General features: G+C 35.7%; 1 protein-coding gene across 4 annotated transcripts; it reads right to left on the bottom strand.

The window, feature by feature from the left end:
* Positions 1–2,248: 2,248 nt before the first annotated feature.
* Gin1 (gypsy retrotransposon integrase 1) lies at positions 2,249–20,036 on the bottom strand. 4 transcript variants are annotated; one of them, XM_090331572.1, is made up of 8 exons: positions 19,785–20,036; positions 14,372–14,521; positions 12,900–13,093; positions 9,231–9,536; positions 7,997–8,188; positions 6,595–6,777; positions 6,155–6,182; positions 2,249–2,872 (listed from the first exon to the last, which is right to left on the bottom strand). In XM_090331572.1, the coding sequence occupies exons 2-8, from the start codon at positions 14,508–14,510 to the stop codon at positions 2,598–2,600; spliced, it is 1,317 nt and encodes a 438-aa protein (XP_090187698.1). In that variant the 5' UTR covers positions 14,511–14,521; positions 19,785–20,036; the 3' UTR covers positions 2,249–2,597. The 4 variants fall into 4 exon arrangements, with proteins under 4 accessions (XP_090187698.1, XP_090187696.1, XP_090187697.1 ...); XM_090331570.1 differs by having other exon boundaries at positions 2,265–2,872; positions 5,897–6,182; positions 14,372–14,517; positions 19,785–20,033; XM_090331571.1 differs by having other exon boundaries at positions 2,265–2,872; positions 5,897–6,182; positions 19,913–20,033.
* Between the last annotated feature and the right edge of the window lie 20 nt (positions 20,037–20,056).

Below are 20,056 nucleotides of genomic sequence, written 5' to 3'. Positions count from 1 at the left end.
GCCCTTCTCCATATAGCTAAGAGTGACAGGTACACACTGCTATGCACAGCCATTGGCAGAGAAATAGTTTTGAAAATTTGTACCCAGGATTGGTTTTAACCACAATCATGGGACATCAATCTCCCAAGTAATTAGCATTTACAGGCTTGAGCCACAAGCTTACCTCCCTTTGATTATCTTGTCTTTTTTTCTTAATTGAAATCCAAATATAGACAATAATATCAAATTTATTACTAGCCAGAAAATGAAACACATTGATATTAGAGTGTTTAAAACCTACCGAATTAGCAACATAACAGAAGGACTCGCAAGGATATAAGGCAGACACTCAAAACACACTTATTTGTACATGTATAAATTGAAATAACTACTTTGGAAAAACTATTTGGCACTATGTTCATACCTATATTCAGGAATTCTGCCGGGGCCAACCGGCAGCAAACCAGGGTTCGCAGATTGGGGTTCCTGAAATCGGGGGCAAGGACTAGCAAGAAATAGAAGAGAGACAGACACACCGGGTCCGGGATGTCCGCAGTCCAGGTAAAGACTGCCGAGACTGCCGCGTTTATTTTCCACTCCCGCTTCTTCCCTCCTCCAGGTTCCCAGGGAACCTCCAGGTGTTACATTCATATGGTAATTCTCAGGTCATTTACATAGAATAGGGCCAGAAAACAATAAGACAATAAAGCCATCGTCTGATGCAAGTCAAGGTACCGTTTGATTCCACTCTGGCTCCCAACATAATGCCTGTGTGTTCACTCACTAAATCCTATACATTTTCAAAGATAAAGTTTAGATAATCCTTCTTATATCAAGATAGATTTTCATAGCATTTCTTAACGTTTGTTGGATAAAGTTACATGGGCATGGAAGTAAGAGTTTGACTTGGTTTTGGTGGTATTAGGGCTTAAATTCACAGTTTAATGCTCACTACGAAGGTGCTGTTGCCAGTGATCTTACAATCATTATGTAAAATGAAAAGGAGAACATAGTCAGGTGCAGTGGCTCATGCCTGTCATCCTAGCTACGCAACAGGCTGAGATCTGAGGATCAAAGTTCAAAGCCAGCTCTGGAATAAAAGGACCTGAGAGGCCTATCTCCAATTAACCTCTAGAAAACAGGAAGTGGGGCTTGGCTCAAGGGTAGGGCGACAGCCTTGAGCGGAGCTCAGGGACAGCACGTAGGCCAAGTTCATGCCCCATGACCCACAAAAACAAAGAAAAAAGAAAATGAGAAAATACTTAAAAAGTCACATATAGTTTCAGATAGCAATTCCAAACCTTACTTAAAAAATATTTGTTTATTTGAAATAGGAAAGGAAAGGGGGGAAAGAAGACGATTGGGAGGGGTTTGGGGGAGGGAAATGGGGACAAAAACATGAGAAGGGTTATATCAATGTGTGAGAAGTAACACACCTACTACCTGGCGAATATAACTGTAACCCCTCTATACGTTACTGCAACAATAAAAAAAAAGAAGTGGTGCTGTGGCTCAAGGGGTAGGGCAGTAGCCTTGAGGAAAGCTCAGGGACAGCACCAGGCTGAGTTCAAGCACCATGACAGACAAAAAAAAAAAAAAAAAAAAGAAAGAGAGAGAGAGAGAGAGAGAGAGAGAGAGAGAGAGAGAGAGACTGATAAATCCATGCTTCCTGCTTCTATGCTACAATGAAGTTCACATTATATTGATGGAAAACAAATGCCTAACTAAAATTTTGGTAAAGTATTAAAAAATAGATGATCAAAAAAGTTATATCTTGAATATTATACACTGAAATCATTATTTGGTAAAAACTTACTATATCTCCTACAGTATTGATTGTAAAAGCTCCAATGAGACAGAACGAAGATTCATACTATATTTCATTCAGTATTTGCTAATCTCATTGTAAGAAGTTTAAGTTTGTTTAAAAGGGGTGAATAATTGAGAAAAAAATGAGAAATGAAGCCAGGTACTGGTGGCACAGCTGGGCACCAGTGGTTCACTTCTGTAATCCTAGCTATTAAGGAAGCTGAGTTCTGAGGATCCTGGTTCAAAGCCCTCCTGAGCAGGAAAGTCCATGAGACTCTTATCTCTAGTTAACCATCACAAAACTGGAAATAGAGTTATGGCTCAAAGTAATACAGCACTAGCCTTGAACTAAAAAAGCCCTCCGATAGTGCTCAGGGCATGAGTTCAAGCCCCATGACACAGAGAAAGAAAGCCCCATGAGAGACGAGACGGGGTTGAGGGGGGAGAGCAATGAAAATGCAGTTATCCATATCACACAAAGGTTTTAAAATTTGAAGATGGAATTTATTTGGTAAGAAGAAAAAGTGCTTTTCTTATTTCTCTATTAGGAGAACAACTGAATTCTATATATTTCTTTCATATACACACACCATATTCAAATACACATATACATATTTATAAATATATACACATGTATACTGATATTCCAATGCAGTACAATTTTAGATGAATTACTTATAAACCTATAGGATTTAGTCTCTAGGAGTATATTAACACATATCTATATAATATATTTTAGTAGAGAAAATATTAACACCCAATGGATTTACACAATCTAAGCCAGCACTTTAAATGAATTTTGATATTTACTAACTTAAGTACTCAAGAACTTGGTTTGAAGAGTCCAACAGATTGAAAGTCTGTTTTTCAAGAGTACCATGATCATCCATCAATGGTGAGATTTTGGAATTTCTATATTCTAATAGTTCATGATCCTTGCTTGACGTCAGTAGTTCATTTTCAACTACACCAATAGTTGTATCTTCTACCAGAATATTTGCTTGGTATGTTCCAACTGGAATTTCAGGTAATCCAATGTAGTCATGGTCTGCCACTACTGAACCTTGCAGAAGATAAAGGCTATCTGAAGGAAAAGACATTAAAGGTTGCTTGTTAGAATTATACTTAAACATCGTTTTAAAAGTAAGCAATGCTAAGTGAGAAGCAAAGCCAAAAATAGTAAAAATTAACTATCAAGATTAACTTCTTGATAAGACTAACTGCTAAGGCACTAATAAATACACATCAAAGACTGAAATATATATGCATATATATGTATATATACAGAGAGTTCACATAAAGAATTTAGGAAAATTAAGAATTTTTAAAATATTTTTTTACTTATGTGTGGAGAATGTATGGTAAGACTGGTATAGATTAAAAAAATTACAAAGCTGTTTTTCAGATATCATAACATTCTTAATGTACTTTTATAAAAACTTCTAAGTAAATTACAGTAAGCTCATCAAAAGTATTTCAATACAGCTGTTAAATTTTTATATTTATAATTTTAGATGATTATCCAATCTTTATAAGACCCATATTTAGAAGAGAATATTACACTGGTACAACATGAAGAAACTAGATGATGATAAACTGGCCGAAGATAGGCTTTTGTGACGAAAATGTAAAAGGAGGCAGATTTCAGTAAAGTACCTTTAAAAGTTTAATTTATGGAAATCTAATTTGATACTAAAAATTCTTAAAAAATCTGATTTGTTGTGATTCTTGGTCCTTATTAAGAAAGTTTTGACCTGTGCCAAGGAGGTCTAGTGTATCTCCTATTCCTTCTAGTAAAGTTTTCAGAGAAAACTTTCAGAGAAAGGCTGGATAAGTGGGACTGCATTAAACTGCAGAGCTTTTGTATGGCAAACGACATAGCTAGTAAACTAATTAGGAAGCCTACAGAGTGGAGAAGATCTTCACTAACCATACAACATATAAAGGCCTCATATCTAAAATATATCAACAGCTCAAAAAACTGAATCACTCCAAAACTAATCTCCAAAGAAACAACCATCCCATTAAAAGATGGGCCAAAGACTTAAAGAGAGTCTTCTCTGAAGAAGAAACAAAAATGGCCTATAGACACATGAAGAAATGCTCAACATCTTTGGTCATAAAAGAAATGCAAACCAAAACAACTCTAAAATTCCACCTCACTCCAGTTAGAATGACCAGGATCAAGAAAACTAATAACAACAGATGCTGGAGGGGATGTGGCCAGGAGGGATCACTACTACACTGTTGGTGGGAGTGCAAAGTTGTTCAACCACTATGGAAAGCAGTATGGCAGTTCCTCAAAAGACTAAACATAGAGCTCCCCTATGACCCAGCAATTCCACTACTTGGCATTTACCCAATCATCCAGAAACAAGGACATCCTAAATCCACCAGCACAACAATGTTCATTGCAGCACTATTTACCATAGCAAAGATATGGAACCAACCCAGATGTCCCTCAGTTGATGAGTGGACCAACAAGATGTGGTATTTGTACACAATGGAATTCTATGCTGCTGTCAGAAAGAATGACATTGCCCAATTTGTTAGGAAATAGAAAGACTTAGAAAAGATCAAATTAAGTGAAGTAAGCCAGACTCAAAGGAACTTAGGCTCAATGGTTTCCCTCATTTGTCATAATCAGTAGAAACCTTGGGCTCTCCTAGCAGAGATTTGCAATAGAGCAAAGCCTAGATACAAAAGGCCATATAGTAGGACGCTAAATGAAAGAATCTCTAGGATATAGAAACATAAGCCATATAATGAATGATTGTTGTTCTTAAGGTACTATGTTATCTCTCATCTCTTTTGCTGTCCCTTGGTTATCTCATATTGTTACAGTATCTCACTTTGTTACCTGATATATCGGATATATTTGTATTTGGTTATTTGAAATTGGATAGGGAAGGAAGGAAAACAAGATGAGGGATGGGGGTGGGGGGAGGGAAATGGGGACCAAGACATGTGAAAGTGTATCAATGTATGGGAATTAATGCACCATCTATCTGGCAAATATCATGTAACTCTTCTATTAATTACAATAAAAATATATGAAAAAAAATTCTTAAAAATTTTTAAGATCTAATTCATCTGTAACACTGACAATGAAGCTTTGTTTTAGTTTTAAGAAATTTATCATTATCCTCAAGAGAAGTGTTTAAATTGTATATAAAAATGATATTAAAGCAGCAATATCTTTTTTGTTTTTTTTCTGGTCCTGGGGCTTGAACTCAGGATCTGGGCTCTGTGCCTGAGCCTCTCTGTGCTCAAAGCTCTCTCTACCACTTGAGCTACAGTGCCACTTTCGGTTTTCTGGGATTAATTGGAGATAAGTTTCACGGACTTCCGTGCCCACTCTGGCTGTGAACCATGTTCCTCAGATCTCAGCCTTCTGAGTAGCTAGGATTACAGGTGTGAGCCACCAGTACCTGGCTTGCTTCATCTTTTTATAGGAAAAAAAAAAAAGTAAAATTATCAGATGAAGTCTAATTAACCTGCTCTCAATTGCCTGTATATACCAGGAGGGGACTTAATCTGAAAGGTACAGCACACACAGGTCATTTAAGTAAACTATGAAAGTAAAGTGAAAGAGATTAGGATATACTAACTGTTGGAACGAGTCATGGGGCACATGCAGTGATTTGGCAGGCTATTGCTGCATGCAATGTATTTTTCTAAGTATATTCTACTCTGCACCCTTTATCTATCCTCATAATCTTAAACTATGACAATCTGGGCAATATGGTTTTTTTGGACATAAATAATCATGGTTTCTGGGTTTATTTCTTACACTACAATGAGACACATACATAGTGACAAACGGGATACTGTGAAAATGAAAACAGAAGATGTAACTCTTCTGTGAAACAGGGTCACTATCTACTACAGGAATTATGAGAAGCACAGTATGAATGAAATAAAATCCGTTACGATAGATATATTTTAGTGAAACAGACTATTTGAGGTGTCTAAAATTATATTAAGACTTATAAAATCTAAGAAGGAAACTAAAACCTAATCAAAAGAGGAAAGAAATGTTTCTGAAAGTTTAACCCACTCCCTCCCTCAAAAAAAGGAAAGATGTGGAAAGATGGTAGGTATTTACCTTGTTCACTGGACTCTCTTATATAAGGCTTAAGATGGGACATTTTGATAGGCCTTTTGAGTCTAGTCCCAGTATTGTCTCTCAGAACAGCACATCCATTTTCTGTAATATAGTCTATGACACAAGGACCAACCCATTCAGACTGAAAACGACCATCCTTCCACCAGTTTTTCCTCTGTCTTAAAACTTCATGACCCACTTTTAAATGAAATGGATTTAACTGCTTTGGTTTCTTTTTAACAATAATCTTGTTCTTACTCAGTTCATCCGAATTGTTGTTCTCCATCTGTAAATACAATGAAGATAAATGAGAAGAGAAAACACAGTTATAATGGAAGCTATTTATTGTGACAGTACCAAAAGGTAGGCATAATTTGTAAAATAGCATTTTAAATACAGTGTTAGTACCCTTGCTTTAGACAGAAGGTAAACTACTATAGTAATTTTCCAGTCAAACTACCAGAAAGTAGCAAAAGTAGAGATGTGCCTCCAGCTTTAGTCATTTTTCTACTATTATCTCTCAAAATGTCATAGCTTATAAGCATACCATTTAAGTAAGGTAAGCAAACTTGAAAAAAGTATTTAGGGGTATATATTTACATGTACATTATGTATATGTACTTGTATGAGTACATATCCTGACACTTAAAAAGTATCACTTCTTAAGAGTTTACAGTTTTCATTTTAAATAGAATCACCTGGCCCATTGATGCAGTCTTATTCTCCACTATTTTATTAGCTTCGGCTTCTTTAATTGCATCTACAATTCTCGAAAACATACTTGCATCACCATCATCCATTTCATGAAGACTATCTGATGTTTCTGGCACATTAGGATTTCGATTAAACATTTGAAAATATGGCGTATTTTTAGTAGGCTCCTATTTTAAGAAAAATGAACAAATTTTGCAATGAGACATTTGCAAATGAGACAAATCTGTAGATATTAGCCAGTAAAAATAAAAGTTTGATAAAAAGGCACATACCACCTGGAGTTCAATTTGATAAATTTATTATACAGCTACTTATAGACTATAGTCCTCTCCTAAGGATATCCTTCTTTGGTCTCACTCTGTGTGAATGCCTAGAGACCTGCATAACTTACCATGTTTCATTGTATTTTTTTCTTTTACTACCCAATGTGTCTATCAGTAGATTTATAGGCACATATTAGTTTCTATAAATGAAGGAAACCATGCAACATATGTTTCTTTAGATCTGGTCTACTTTGCTTAACATAATATTTTCCAAGTCTTTGCATTTCCTTGCAAATGGGGCAATACCATTCTTTCTGACTAATGCGTAAAATTGCATTGTGTATATATACCACATTTTCTTGACTCACTTGTCCACTGAGAGGCATCTGAGTTGATTCTATATCTCAGTTATGGTAATTAATGCCACAATGAACATAGCTTTAGTGTGGCCTTGTTTGTGGTCTATTGGATTAATGTCTAGTAGTGGAACAGCTAGGTCATAGGGAAGCTCTATGCTTAGCCTTTTGAGGAATCGCCATACTGCTTTCTGTGTAGTTGAACAAGTTTACCTTTCCACCAGCAGTGTAACAGAGTTCCTTTTTGGCTTCATGTGTCTACGCTAGCATGTTATCATTAGTTTTCTTAATAATGGCCATTCTAAGTGGGGCCCCCAGGGTACAATCTCAATGTGGTTTTGACTTGTATTTCTTTTATGGCAAGAGATGCTGAACATTTCTTCATGAGTGTATTGGTCATTTTGATTTCTGGGAAACCTCTAGCCCATTTATTAATAGGATTATTGTTTCTTTGAGAGTTTACTTTTGGGGGCAATGAGGTTTTTGTTTGCTTGTTTGTTGCTGTTTGTGTTTTCATTTCCTTTTGTCTGGTTTGTTCTTTGGGAGGGTAAGTGGGTGGAACAGAAATGGTGGGCTAGTGGCTGAATAAATGCTACAGTGATGCTCACTAGACACTATGCTGGAAATGAATTATACAAGTTGTGGGTGGGAATGAGAGGAAAAACTTGGGAAAGGGATGGAAAGGGTGCAAAAGGAAATGTACTCTCTATCTAACTTATGCAACCACTTTTACAATAATAACACATAAACGAAAAAAAGGCCCATACCGAGTGAGTGATATTGAAAGCAAACGAAACAGTTGACAGGTGCTCATCCCAGCTGCTCGGGTGCTCGGTGCAAAGTTTGGAGAGAAATGTTTTGATTGTGATAGGTGTACTTTCAGATGGGTTAATAGTTCCAGAGCCATTGGGAATTATAATCTGTTTTGTACCAAACAATCCGTGCAGTTCAATATTGACCTAAAAAATAATAGCTTATATTATTTTATTGATTAAAAAAACCCTTCAGAAGAACTTGAGTCTTCTCTTTTTCATTTACTGTAGCCATTCAAATGAAAAATTCTTATGTTCATTTAAAACAATTGTACAAACTGAGTCCTTACTATGTATTGGCCAATATACTATGATTTCTTTTTTATACTCTAAAAAAAATAAATATTTTATTAATAATGGTTACAGACTGATAAGATTCCTGATTCAATTTATAATCATACATGATATGTGATGGTACCCTGACCAGAGAAGAATTTATAAAATCTAGAATTCTATAATACTTAGCTTATTCATTCTTTTGCTTTCAATAGCAAATAGGAATCTAAAGCCATTCCCTCTAAAATCAGGAACGAGACAAGGATGCCCACTTTCTCCATTACTCTTTAACATAGTACTAGAATTCCTAGCCAGTGCAATAAGGCAAGAAGCAAGCATAAAGGGGGTCCAAGTAGGGAAAGAGGAAGTAAAACTATCCCTCTTTGCAGATGACATGATTCTGTATTTAAAGAATCCTATAGACTCTACCCCCAAGCTCCTTGAGCTGATTCAAAACTTTGGAAGAGTAGCAGGCTATAAAATCAACCCTCAAAAATCAACTGGCTATCCAATAGACACCAGCATGACCATATTCAATGAAGCACTATTTACCATAGCGAAGACATGGAACCAATCCAGATGCCCCTCAGTAGATGGATCACGTTCATGAGCATTATGCATTTCACTTTTAGCCAATATCTACCAATTATTAAAAAAACTAAACCAACAATGCCTTCTTTGATTTAATCCTCTCACATCAATTTGAGGACACCCAAAGATAGGTTTAAGATCCTATTAATGTCACAGTATGTATTACAATCATAGTTTCCTAATTTCCAGTTCAATTACCAGTATGCATTATGTGTATATATATATATATATGTATATATATAGCAATTTATCTCTATTTATTAAGCACTCTATAGCATGCAGGGCATTGTTTTCTGTTCCAGACTTAAGCAATTTGCCTTACCTGTTGAATGAATTCATCACTTTGATCCATTATTATTTTCTGAGGAAGTCCATACAAGAAAATTACATTGAGAATGGCTTTGGAGATTTCTGATACTGAAGTATCATGGAGGGGTAAAAGCACAACCCACTTTGTGAATAAATCTGTCATAATTACAGCATATTCGTGACCCCGCTGGCTTTTATGAAAAGGTCCCATCAGATCAACTGTGACTACACTCCATGGATATTCCACCTTGAGAATGTGCTGTTTAGGTGCTAGAATAACTGCATTTTTTGCCACTTGGCAATGCTGACAAGCATACACCTAAGAAAAGGCACAGAATAAAGAAAATACATCAAATGTTAAGATAGTCAATATAAAATAAAGTAATCCTACAAATCAGAGTCTTTAAGGTGGTTGATAGTTACTTTATGGATTGAAGGAGAAACTTTTTAAAATGAGAACTTTATTAAATGACTATTTTCTGGGATGATATTCACTTGCAAAATAATTCTGGTTCACACCAATACATTTATTAAAACTATAAATCTTAAAATAAGCTTCCCACTATTTCAAATTGACATAAAAATTATACATGTTTATGAAGTATTATATGATATTTCATTGTTCATAATTTCTATAAAGAAAAGGCATTTCTTCCTAAAGTTATTCTAAAGTTCATTCATTTATTTACTACAACATATATTTGAATTAAATAGTATTACAAATGCCAGAAATTTCTTTAGTTACTGGGATAGGATAATGAGCAAATAAAAGCCTGTGTTCTCATGGAACCTTCATTTGAATAATGTGAGAAGAGATTGACTCATTAACTTATAGATGATACCAATTTTCAACATATTTCTGAAATTTTATTTTGGAAACTACTAACATCACACTAACTCTTGAAGCAAAAATTTAGAAAATATCTTATCATAGTTATAGTTAACTTCTGATTAACACTTTCATTTTTCATTTTAAACTTATTCACTGGATGTACTTGCCAGTATTTCAAAAAGCACATATCCATTCTTGAATGATAACAATTTACAACTGAATGTTGTAAAGAAATGAAGAAATGAATAGAAGGTTTACTGCTTTATATTGCATGGGGTTTTGACTCTATGCCATGGCTGACACTGCCTTTCTAAAGATGGTCTAGCATAAAACCTGAAAGCCCACAACGGGAATGTAAACAATACATTTATTATCTTCCATTCAAAAAATCTGGCAGAGTACTTGCCTAGCATGCACAAAGACCAGGGTTCGATTCCCTGGTACCACATACTTAGAAAAAGCCAGAAGTGGTTCTAAGGCTTAAGTGGTAGAGTTCTAGCCTTGAGAAAAATCCAAGGACAGTTCTCTGGCCCTTAGTTTAAGCCCAGGACTGGCAAAAAAAAAAAAAAAAAAAAAAAAGTTTTTGGGCCGGGAGTTTGGCCTAGTGGTAGATGCTTGCCTAGCATGCAAGAAGACCCGGGTTGGATTCCTCGATACCACATACATAGAAAAAAGCCAGAAATTGTGCTGAGGCTCAAGTGGTAGAGCTCTAACCTTGAGTGCTCAGGCCCTGAGCTCAAGCCCATGACTGGCAAAAAAAAAAAAAAAAAAAAATCTGGCAGGACTGGCATTATGTCAATAATCACTTAATCAAAAGAAGTTCTACCTCAATTTCCTCCTCCTCTTTCTTTTCTTCTTTTGGTCAGTTGTGGCCCTGAACTCAGGGCCTGGACACTTTACCTGAGATTTTTCCCTCCTAACACTCTATCACCTTGAACCACAGTATCATTTCCAGTTTTCTGGTGGTTAACTGGAGATAAGAGTCTCAGACTTTCCTGCCCCAGCTGGCTTTGAACCACAATCTTCAGATCTCAGCCTCCTGAGTACCTAGGACAACAGGTTTGAGCCACCGGCACTTGGCTTCAAATAAATTTTGACTACAAAACCCTAAAACAAAACAACAAGAACAAAAAACCCAAAACAACCTTCTTACAAAATAGTTATTAGGCTGGGAATGAGGCTTAGTGGTAGAGTGCTTGCCTCGTATGCATGAGCACCCTCGGTTCAATTCCTCAGTAACACACAAAAATAAACAAGAGAAATAAAATTAAAAGAACAGATTGTTTTGTAAAAAAAAAAATAACAGTAATTTCCCCCAAATTTAAAGATTTTACTACCCTAAATTATGCTCTAGTGATTTAAAGGAAAAGTAAAGAAATAAATGTCACTATAGTTTTATACCACAAAAAATCTTTACAAGAAGGAATAGGAGATACACTAGGCCTCCTGGGCACAGGTCGAAACTTTCTTAATAAGGACCAAGAATCACAACAAATCAGAGAAAGGCTGGATAAGTGGGACTGCATTAAACTGCAGAGCTTTTGTATGGCAAACGACATAGCTAGTAAACTAATTAGGAAGCCTACAGAATGGGAGAAGATCTTCACCCAACCACACAACGGATAAAGGCCTCATATCTAAAATATATCAACAGCTCAAAAAATTGAATCACCCCAAAACTAATCTCCAAAGAAACAACCATCCCATTAAAAGATGGGCCAAAGACTTAAAGAGAGTCTTCTCTGAAGAAGAAACAAAAATGGCCTATAGACACATGAAGAAATGCTCAACATCTCTGGTCATAAAAGAAATGCAAATCAAAACAACTCTAGGATTCCACCTCACTCCAGTTAGAATGGCCATGACAAGAAAACTAATAACAGATGATGGAGGGGATGTGGCCAGGAGGGATCACTACTACACTGTTGTTGGGAGTGCAAACTTGTTCAACCACTATGGAAAGCAGTATGGCAGTTCCTCAAAAGACTAAACATAGAGCTCCCCTATGACCCAGCAATTCCACTACTAGGCATTTACCAATTGTCCAGAAACAAGGTCAGACTAAATCCACTAGCACAATGATGCTCATTGCAGCACTATTTACCATAGCAAAGATATGGAACCAACCTAGATGCCCCTCAGTTGATGAGTGGACCAACAAGACGTGGTATTTGTACACAATAGAATTCTATGCTGCTGTCAGAAAGAATGACATTGCCCCATTTGTTAGGAAATGGAAAGACATAAAAAATCATATTAAGTGAAGTAAGCCAGACTCAAAGGAAGATAGGCTCAATGGTTTCCTTCATTTGTCAAATTCAGTGGAAACCTTGGTCTCTCCTAGCAGAGATTTGCAATAGAACAAAACCTAGATACATAAGGCCATATAGTATGACGCTAAATGAAAGGACCTCTAGGATATAGAAACAAAAGCCATATAATGAGTGATTGTTGTCCTTAATGTACTATGTTATCTCTCATCTCTTTTGCTATCCCTTGATTATCTCATATTGTTACAGTATCTTACTTTGTTATCTGATATATTGGATATATTTGTAATTGGTTATTTGAAATTGGATAGTGAAGGGGGGAAAACAAGATGAGGGGTGGGGGGGAGGGAAATGGGGACCAAGACATGAGAAAGGGTATCAATGTACGTGAATTAATGTACCTTCTATCTGGCAAATATAATGTAACCCTTCTATTAATTACAATAAAAAATATATGAAAAAAATCTCAACAGAAAATTTTTAGTACAAGGTGATAGCTACCGTAAATCTGGGGAACAATGAATTTTTTCCACTCATTAGAAAGGTACCATTCAGTATGTCCTAAACACATAAGCCATACCCACTGTTTGACATCATTGGTCACAGAAGTCCAGTAGTAACTGGATTCAACTAGAGTAAGGGTTCTGGAGATGCCATGATGAACTCCCGTGTCATTTTCGTGGCATTCTCTTAGAGCTTTCTTTTTTTCTTCTTCTGAAACAATTACCAAACGATTTTGTTTTCTTTCTTTTCCAACATAAAATAGCTTTTTCTCTGAAATAAACGATAGCAGAAAGAACTGTAAATTTTCATAGATTTATATAGTGTTAAGATAATCATAGCCTAAAAATGTTTTTAATTTTCATTTTACATATTTTCCATTAAAAATGACTGATTTGTAATGATGCTACCATGCAACTAGAAAGGTTGTCCACTGTCATATAACTATTATTTTTTGTGAGCAACCATGTCTCTCTTGTTTTATCTAGACTTAAGTAGAAGGTAAAAAGTATAGAGAAGAACCACAATACTCATGTTCTGCTTCTTTGAAGAGAGTATCTTACACCAATCTGTACCAGTGAAGCACTAGGGGACTGGAAGAACCATCACTTCTACAGGATGGATGGAGTAGCTACTTAAACTAAAGGATGTATCTTTAAGGTATTAGGTGCTAACCTACATATTGAGTATAAGATTCTTTATATAAGTAGGCAACCTATCTACCTATCTAGTCCATATCCAGGACCTACAATGTATTTACAAACATCATAAATGGTTAAATGAATGACTGTCTTCCCTCTTAAGTTTAAGAGGTAATGGTTCTAATTATTAAAAATAAGGAGTTCCTGGTGGGATATACACAGAGATATATGGTCAGGAGTAGAGACATGGCTCAAGTGGTACAGTGCCAGCTGTGAATGGAAAAAGAAGCAAGAGGCCATGGATTCGAGTCCCAGAAACAACACCCCCCACACATACACACATGCTCATATTAGCGGCATTAACATTCATTTAATTATTTGGGGGCTACTTTTTCTTTTCAGAGGAGAGCAGGAAAAAATAAAAGGAAAAACTGTCATGAAGTTTTCAAGATGAGCATCCTACTGTCCTTCAAGTATTAAATCTATTCAAAGTGAGTCAAGATCCATAAAAAGTAATCCTGAAAATACTGAATTGTAACTAGAAGGAGAGCAACAGATATGAGTACCTTTTTTTTATTTTAGTAAGCAAACTACTTAACGGTGTTAATACTGTCACACTGAGTGCCAACTAAGGCATGAGTGCTTGAAGGTGCACTGGAAGAATAAGAAATACTGTAGGGCAAAGCTGAAGGAGTTACTTTAGGTACATATATGTAAATTTAGGTAAATGTTTCTTAGCCATTTTTGGCTTTAATATGATCTTTATTTGGCTTTCAATTGAATACTAATATTAACCAAACTGATCGTTGCTTAGCAACAATCAATTTCTATAGAAATTCTCAGGATTCCATAAAGAATGTAATGCAAAGAAAGGTCTGTAAATTATTAACATTTTGGAAAGTAATTTCACCTTTGAAGACAAATTTTTTTGCTGCTCTTCTTATGCCACTTCTTTCGCTTGGCAGTGTAGTTGAGTGATATTCACCTGTTCGTTTATAATATGCAATCTGCTTAAGATGAAGGTCACCATTTTTCCCACTTCGAACCATTATGAACCTAGCTAAAAGGTATTTAAAGACATTGTTGAAATGACAAGATAGTTACTATTTCAGCTTAGGCTTCTGTCACATTTCTAATTATGAATGAACTGAACATTCCCAGAATATTATCTGTGAAGGAGATAATTTGAGGTACAAGAAAGAAACAGAGCGATATGAATAAAATACCCAAATGCTATTTTTGAGATGCCTCATGACAAATTATCTTGTCACTTTTTATGTGCTGGGAAGTGCTGAAGATTTTCTGCATTCTGGTGGGGAAAAAAAGAGATTAACCAAAATACTTCAAAAGTTCACATAAAGTCTCATTGCCATCAACTGAAATCTGATTCTGTTAAGTGACATTTAAATAAATAATAGCTCGAAAGGAGAAATACAATTTTACATTATTTCAATTTATATGGTAATCACTGAAAAAATGAAAAACGAAACCAAATAAAGCCAGAAATATCAACATCATCAACAACAAAACCCATCTTCTATGACCACAGTTCTAGAGGTAAGAAGCACTTAGAGGCAGAGGTTGAGAAGGTCATCATTTGAGGCCAGATTGGACAGAGGGATCCCCACCTCAATCAATTAAAAACTGGTGATGTGCAGGCCATCCCCGTAAAGAAGAAGTGTGAACACGAGCATCTTGGCTCCAAATGGCCTGGGCATAAATATGAGATCCTAATAGAAAAATAATGAAAGCAGAAAGGTTTGGGGGCTTAGTTCCAGGGATTAAATGCTTGCCTACCAAGCACAAGACCCCGAGTTTATACACTACATGTACAACCTCCCCACAAACAAAACTAAACAAAAAGCCTTACTCAAATATTTATAAATATTTTGTAAGTGGTCAATTGTAGATAGTAGCTGTGTACAGCCAAATCTCATAGTCTATTCTTGACTACAAGCAAACCACCTTTTCTTAAAAACAAACAAACAAAAACATAATTTATGGTCCTATGTATACTTTTTCAATGTATGAGGAAAAATGTGCAATGACAAAAATCAAACCCTTTGATAATCAGGAACGTAGGGAAAGTTAAAAAAAAACTTTTTTCATAATTTAATCTGAAAGAAAACTACTCTGTGCTGGTTATTGTTTGCTACCACACGCCACATTATTATGGTCTTTCTCTCCTGGCTGCCAAGTTCATGCAGACTCACCCTGACAGAATGTACTTAATAGTGTGTGATTAGAATTGTCCAATAGGAGGTTCAGGCAAGGCAAACCAGAGTGTAGGAGAAGAAAGAGGCCAGCATATATACAGGATATACCACTGTGCCTGGTGCTCAATTGTTGAGACAGTCTACTACTTATATATTTATTTGGATTAGGAAAGGAAAGGGGAGCAAAATGGTGAGAGGAAGGACAAAGGGCATCAAATTCACATACAGTAACGACATGAGATAAACCAAAAAAGAGGAGAAAAAAAACAGAAAAGAAATAACTTCACATAGTACATTAAGAACAACAGTCACAGAGATAAACCTAGTCTCCATATCTTGGAGTTCATTTCACTTAGCCTCATTCTATATGGCCATTTGTGTATACCTTACAGCTATTATGAACCTCTGTTAGGGGAATTATTAAAAATGAGGGAAACCATGGAGCCTGTGTTTCTTTCAGTCTGGCTTACTTCACTTAATATGATTTTTTCCAAGTCTTCCCATTTCCTTTATGGGGTGATGTTATATATCGTATATATGTTCATTTGAAATAGGGAAAGGAAGGGAAAAAAAGATGATTGGAGTGGAGGGAGGGAAAGTGGAAGAAACATGGAAAGGAACAATGGTTAAGAAGTAATGTACCCATTACCTGATGAACGTTACTGTAACTCCTTTATATATCACCCGACAATAAAATAAAAATTTAGAAAAAGGGACAAAGGTAACAACAATACTCAAAAGACAATATGGATAAATGAACTCTATAGCTTGGGAAGGGGAAGGTGGGTAGAGGGTAAGTGGGAGAAAAATATGGGAGGGGATAACAATGCTTGAGAAGAAATGTACTCACTACTTTACATAAGTAACTCTAACTCCTCTGTATGCATCACTTGGACAATAAAATTAAATTTTTAAAAATACAAAATAAATAAGACCCTGCCATACTGGCATTTCATAAAGTACATCATGTGCATATATGGAAATGTAATAATGAAACTGCACTTTGTACAATTAACTTATGCTAATAAAAATGTTTTTCCCACTGAATATTTAAATTCTTCCCGAAATCAAAAAAAGAAAGAAATAGGTCACTGGAACATGGCCAGTCTAGAGTAGATTTCTAATAAAAGCTTTAGTAAGGTGGTAGTGGGGATAGAGTCTTTAGGGGATACTAGAACATGGTTCTTGGATATTTGTAAAGACAAGAGTAAACCTTAAACAACTACTTTGTATTACTTAGAAAAAAATAATTCTATGTGAATCATAAACCTAAATGTGAAAGGTAAATAACAAGGCTTCTTAGACAAAACACAACCAAATATCTTTAAATACTTAGAATAAGTGAAAGTTTCTTAAGACACAAAATGACTATATATAAAAGAAAAAAATCTTGTCTCTCATCTCCTTTGCTGTCCCTTGGTTATCTCATATTGGTATAGTATCTCACTTTGTTATCTGATATACTGAATTTATTTGTATTTGGATATTTGAAATTTGATAGGGAAGGGGGGAAAACCAAGACGGGTGGGGGGTTTGGGGGGGGGAGGGAAATGGGTACCAAGACATGTGAAAGGGTATCAATGTATGTGAATCAATGCACCTTCTATTTGGCAAATATCATGTAACCCTTTTACTAATTACAATAAAAAAATAATTTAAAAAAATAAAAAAAAGAAAAAAATGTAGCGAGACATTATGAAAATCAAAACTTCTGAATCAAAAGATGTATTTAAAAAAAAAACAAAAAGATATAACACAGTAGACTTTTAGCCAAGATCAAAGGTAGAGGAATACAACTTAAACATAACTGAGTGGTATAATGCACAAGTGGAATATATATATATATATATACACACACACACACAAATATATACATATTTAGTTTTTTACTGTGCTTTGTCAAAGTATATGTAATGAATCTGTGATTAAAAAGGATTCACTAGCTCAACTTGAAAATGGTCAAAAGATTTGAAGTTTACCACAGAAATATTGTTAAGTAAAAAGACAAGATGAAAATACTTATGAAAAATATTGAATGTCACTTGTCACTGAAACAGTGAAATATGCTAATTAAACACACAATAGGCTACCATAATGCAAACAACTCAAAACAAAACTCTATTAACACCACTAACAAAGACGGAATGTGTTATTGATAGAACACATACATGTCATTACACGCAGAGTAGAACACATACATGTCATTACACGCAGAGTATGTCTAAGAAGTCACTGATTTTGAATGTTTGCCAATACCTAAGCCATAACCAAAATCAAACAAATATTCAGGTATGGCACTCAATTAGGCCTAAATACTCATGTTTTTCACCAATATGAGGATCCATAGGATAAGAGATTTGAAAAGTTATTTGCAAGTGGAATTGTATGTAAACATTATACATATCACGCTGTTTAATGCAACAGAAACTTTTCTCAAAATACGTTTGGAAGAGATTTTAAAATCTCTTTATAGAGAACTTTATATATATATATATATATATATATATACACATTTTTTTTTCTTTTCTGTCAGTTATAGGGCTTGAACTCAGGGCACTATCTCTGAGCTCCTTCTCCTCAAGCTAGTGCTCTACCACTCTGAGCAATAGCTCCACTTTTGGTTTTCTGGTAGTTAACTGGAGAAGAATCTCACATACATTTCTGCTCAGGCTGGCTTTGAACCCTGATACTCAGATCTCAGACTCCTGAGTAGCTAGGGTTACAGGCATGAGCCACCAGTTCCTGGATATTTGAAATGTTTTGCTGCTGTAGTAAAGCGCAGAATACACAGGAGATGAACACTTTATAATTATATTATAGGGAAAAGGAGAAATAATACTTAGCACTATGACATCTAGAAGAAATATAAATTTAACCTGAAAGAAAAATAAATTCAGTTTTTTTGTGAGTGGATTTTTTAAAAGTAGATGATTAGAAGTGCTGCTGCTAATATTTGGTAATTTTATAATAATATCTTACAGAATGTATTTTTCTTTTGTATTCATCATCTACATCCCAACTATTTTCAAAAATATTTAAAATGGGAAAATGTAATAATCAGGACAAACATAATAAAATATGCACAAACAGAAGAAGATTAAAACGTGAAGTAAACTAAGTGAAAACTATTTTAGAGCTTCTTTGGGCATGCTTGTATTTTCAAGAATTTAGAAATTAGAAAAAGCAGAGAGGGGGCTGTTCACAACTTCTGGTTTTGCATGAGAAATGTCATGATCGATTTCAGTAGAATATCAAATAAAACCAAAAAATAGCAAATGTGGGTCCTTATTAATTCCTTTGAAAAATGCAACTGTGTGATCCTATTATGCACCATTTTTAATAAAATCAAGTAAAAAACAAAAAAACATCAGGCTACCAACTTATGCTTCTGAAAGGATTAAATTACTTCTATTGCAAACCTCGTGCAATGTTTGAAATAAACTCGTTAACTTGGGTTCAGAATCTTCACTTTTGAATTTCTTTACATCCTTAAGGAATATGACCCATATGATTTTACCTACACTGCAAGATAAATACCCTCCCACCACGCACTTCCTCATAGATCACGCGTCCAAATTTGGTTGAAAGGGCTTTGGGGCCCCAGATGAATAAGCTTTTATTTAAAACAAAAATGAAATTCCATTTTTGAAAATTCTCTACTTGGGTTCAGAAATGCCTTGAGATCCACAGTGAGATTTAACAATATATATACATATACCATTTATTTTTTGAAGTTTATTTACTACTCCTCATGGAATCTCGTAGTTATTTCCCGCCAGAAAAGATATTCCAACTGTGGGCAAATTTTCAGTGACAGCACTGCCAAGAGGTGAGAGTTCTCTACTCCTCCCACAGGGCCCCACCCCAGGCTGGACTCCACTCAACAACGGGGAGGAAGCATTCCAACCGCGTGTCCACTGATTTTTTTCAGGGCTAGGTCCTCGAGACCCTGGCAGAAGCCGGAAAATGACCATGGCATTAAACAATTACATCCTTTTGAGTCACCTCCCCTCTTAGCCCAACCACCGCCAAACTCGCCTCATTCCTCACCAGGCCCAGACCCTCCCGCCCCAACGGCGCCTGCGCAAAACTACCCCAGACTCCTACCCTTTCTTCCGTCAGTGAATGGTTTTGAACATGAACTCTCAGGTTTACATCTCACTTTCCAAAGCAGTAGATCTGACCAAGCATACCGGGACAACCACTCCCCCAAAGTGGTCCTAAAAAATACAAACCACAGGACTTAAGCCTTCCTCTCGCGACTTATCTGGTGCTAGCGGAAGCGGAACTCGCCGGGTCCGTTAAGAAGGGAGACCTGCGGGGGCTGAAGGTAAGACGAGGCTGTCGATCGTTGGGCTCGCCACCGGAAGTCGTTCCGG

This window comes from Megascapheus bottae, chromosome 4, assembly GCF_031878675.1.
Source record: "Megascapheus bottae isolate mThoBot1 chromosome 4, mThoBot2.hap1, whole genome shotgun sequence".
NCBI lineage: Eukaryota > Metazoa > Chordata > Mammalia > Rodentia > Geomyidae > Megascapheus > Megascapheus bottae.
This window is presented reverse-complemented; position numbering and strand designations above follow the sequence as displayed.

Bases quoted from the DNA above. Each gene is read 5' to 3' on its own strand.
- Gin1 (XM_090331570.1), bottom strand. From the start codon at position 14,510: ATGGTTCGAAGTGGGAAAAATGGTGACCTTCATCTTAAGCAGATTGCA. The intron at 9,537-12,899 runs GTATGGCTTATG...GCCTTTTCTTAG, and splicing joins CCAATGATGTCAAACAGTGG to GTGTATGCTTGTCAGCATTG. The intron at 6,183-6,594 runs GTGATTCTATTT...TTGTATTTACAG, and splicing joins AGACTGCATCAATGGGCCAG to ATGGAGAACAACAATTCGGA.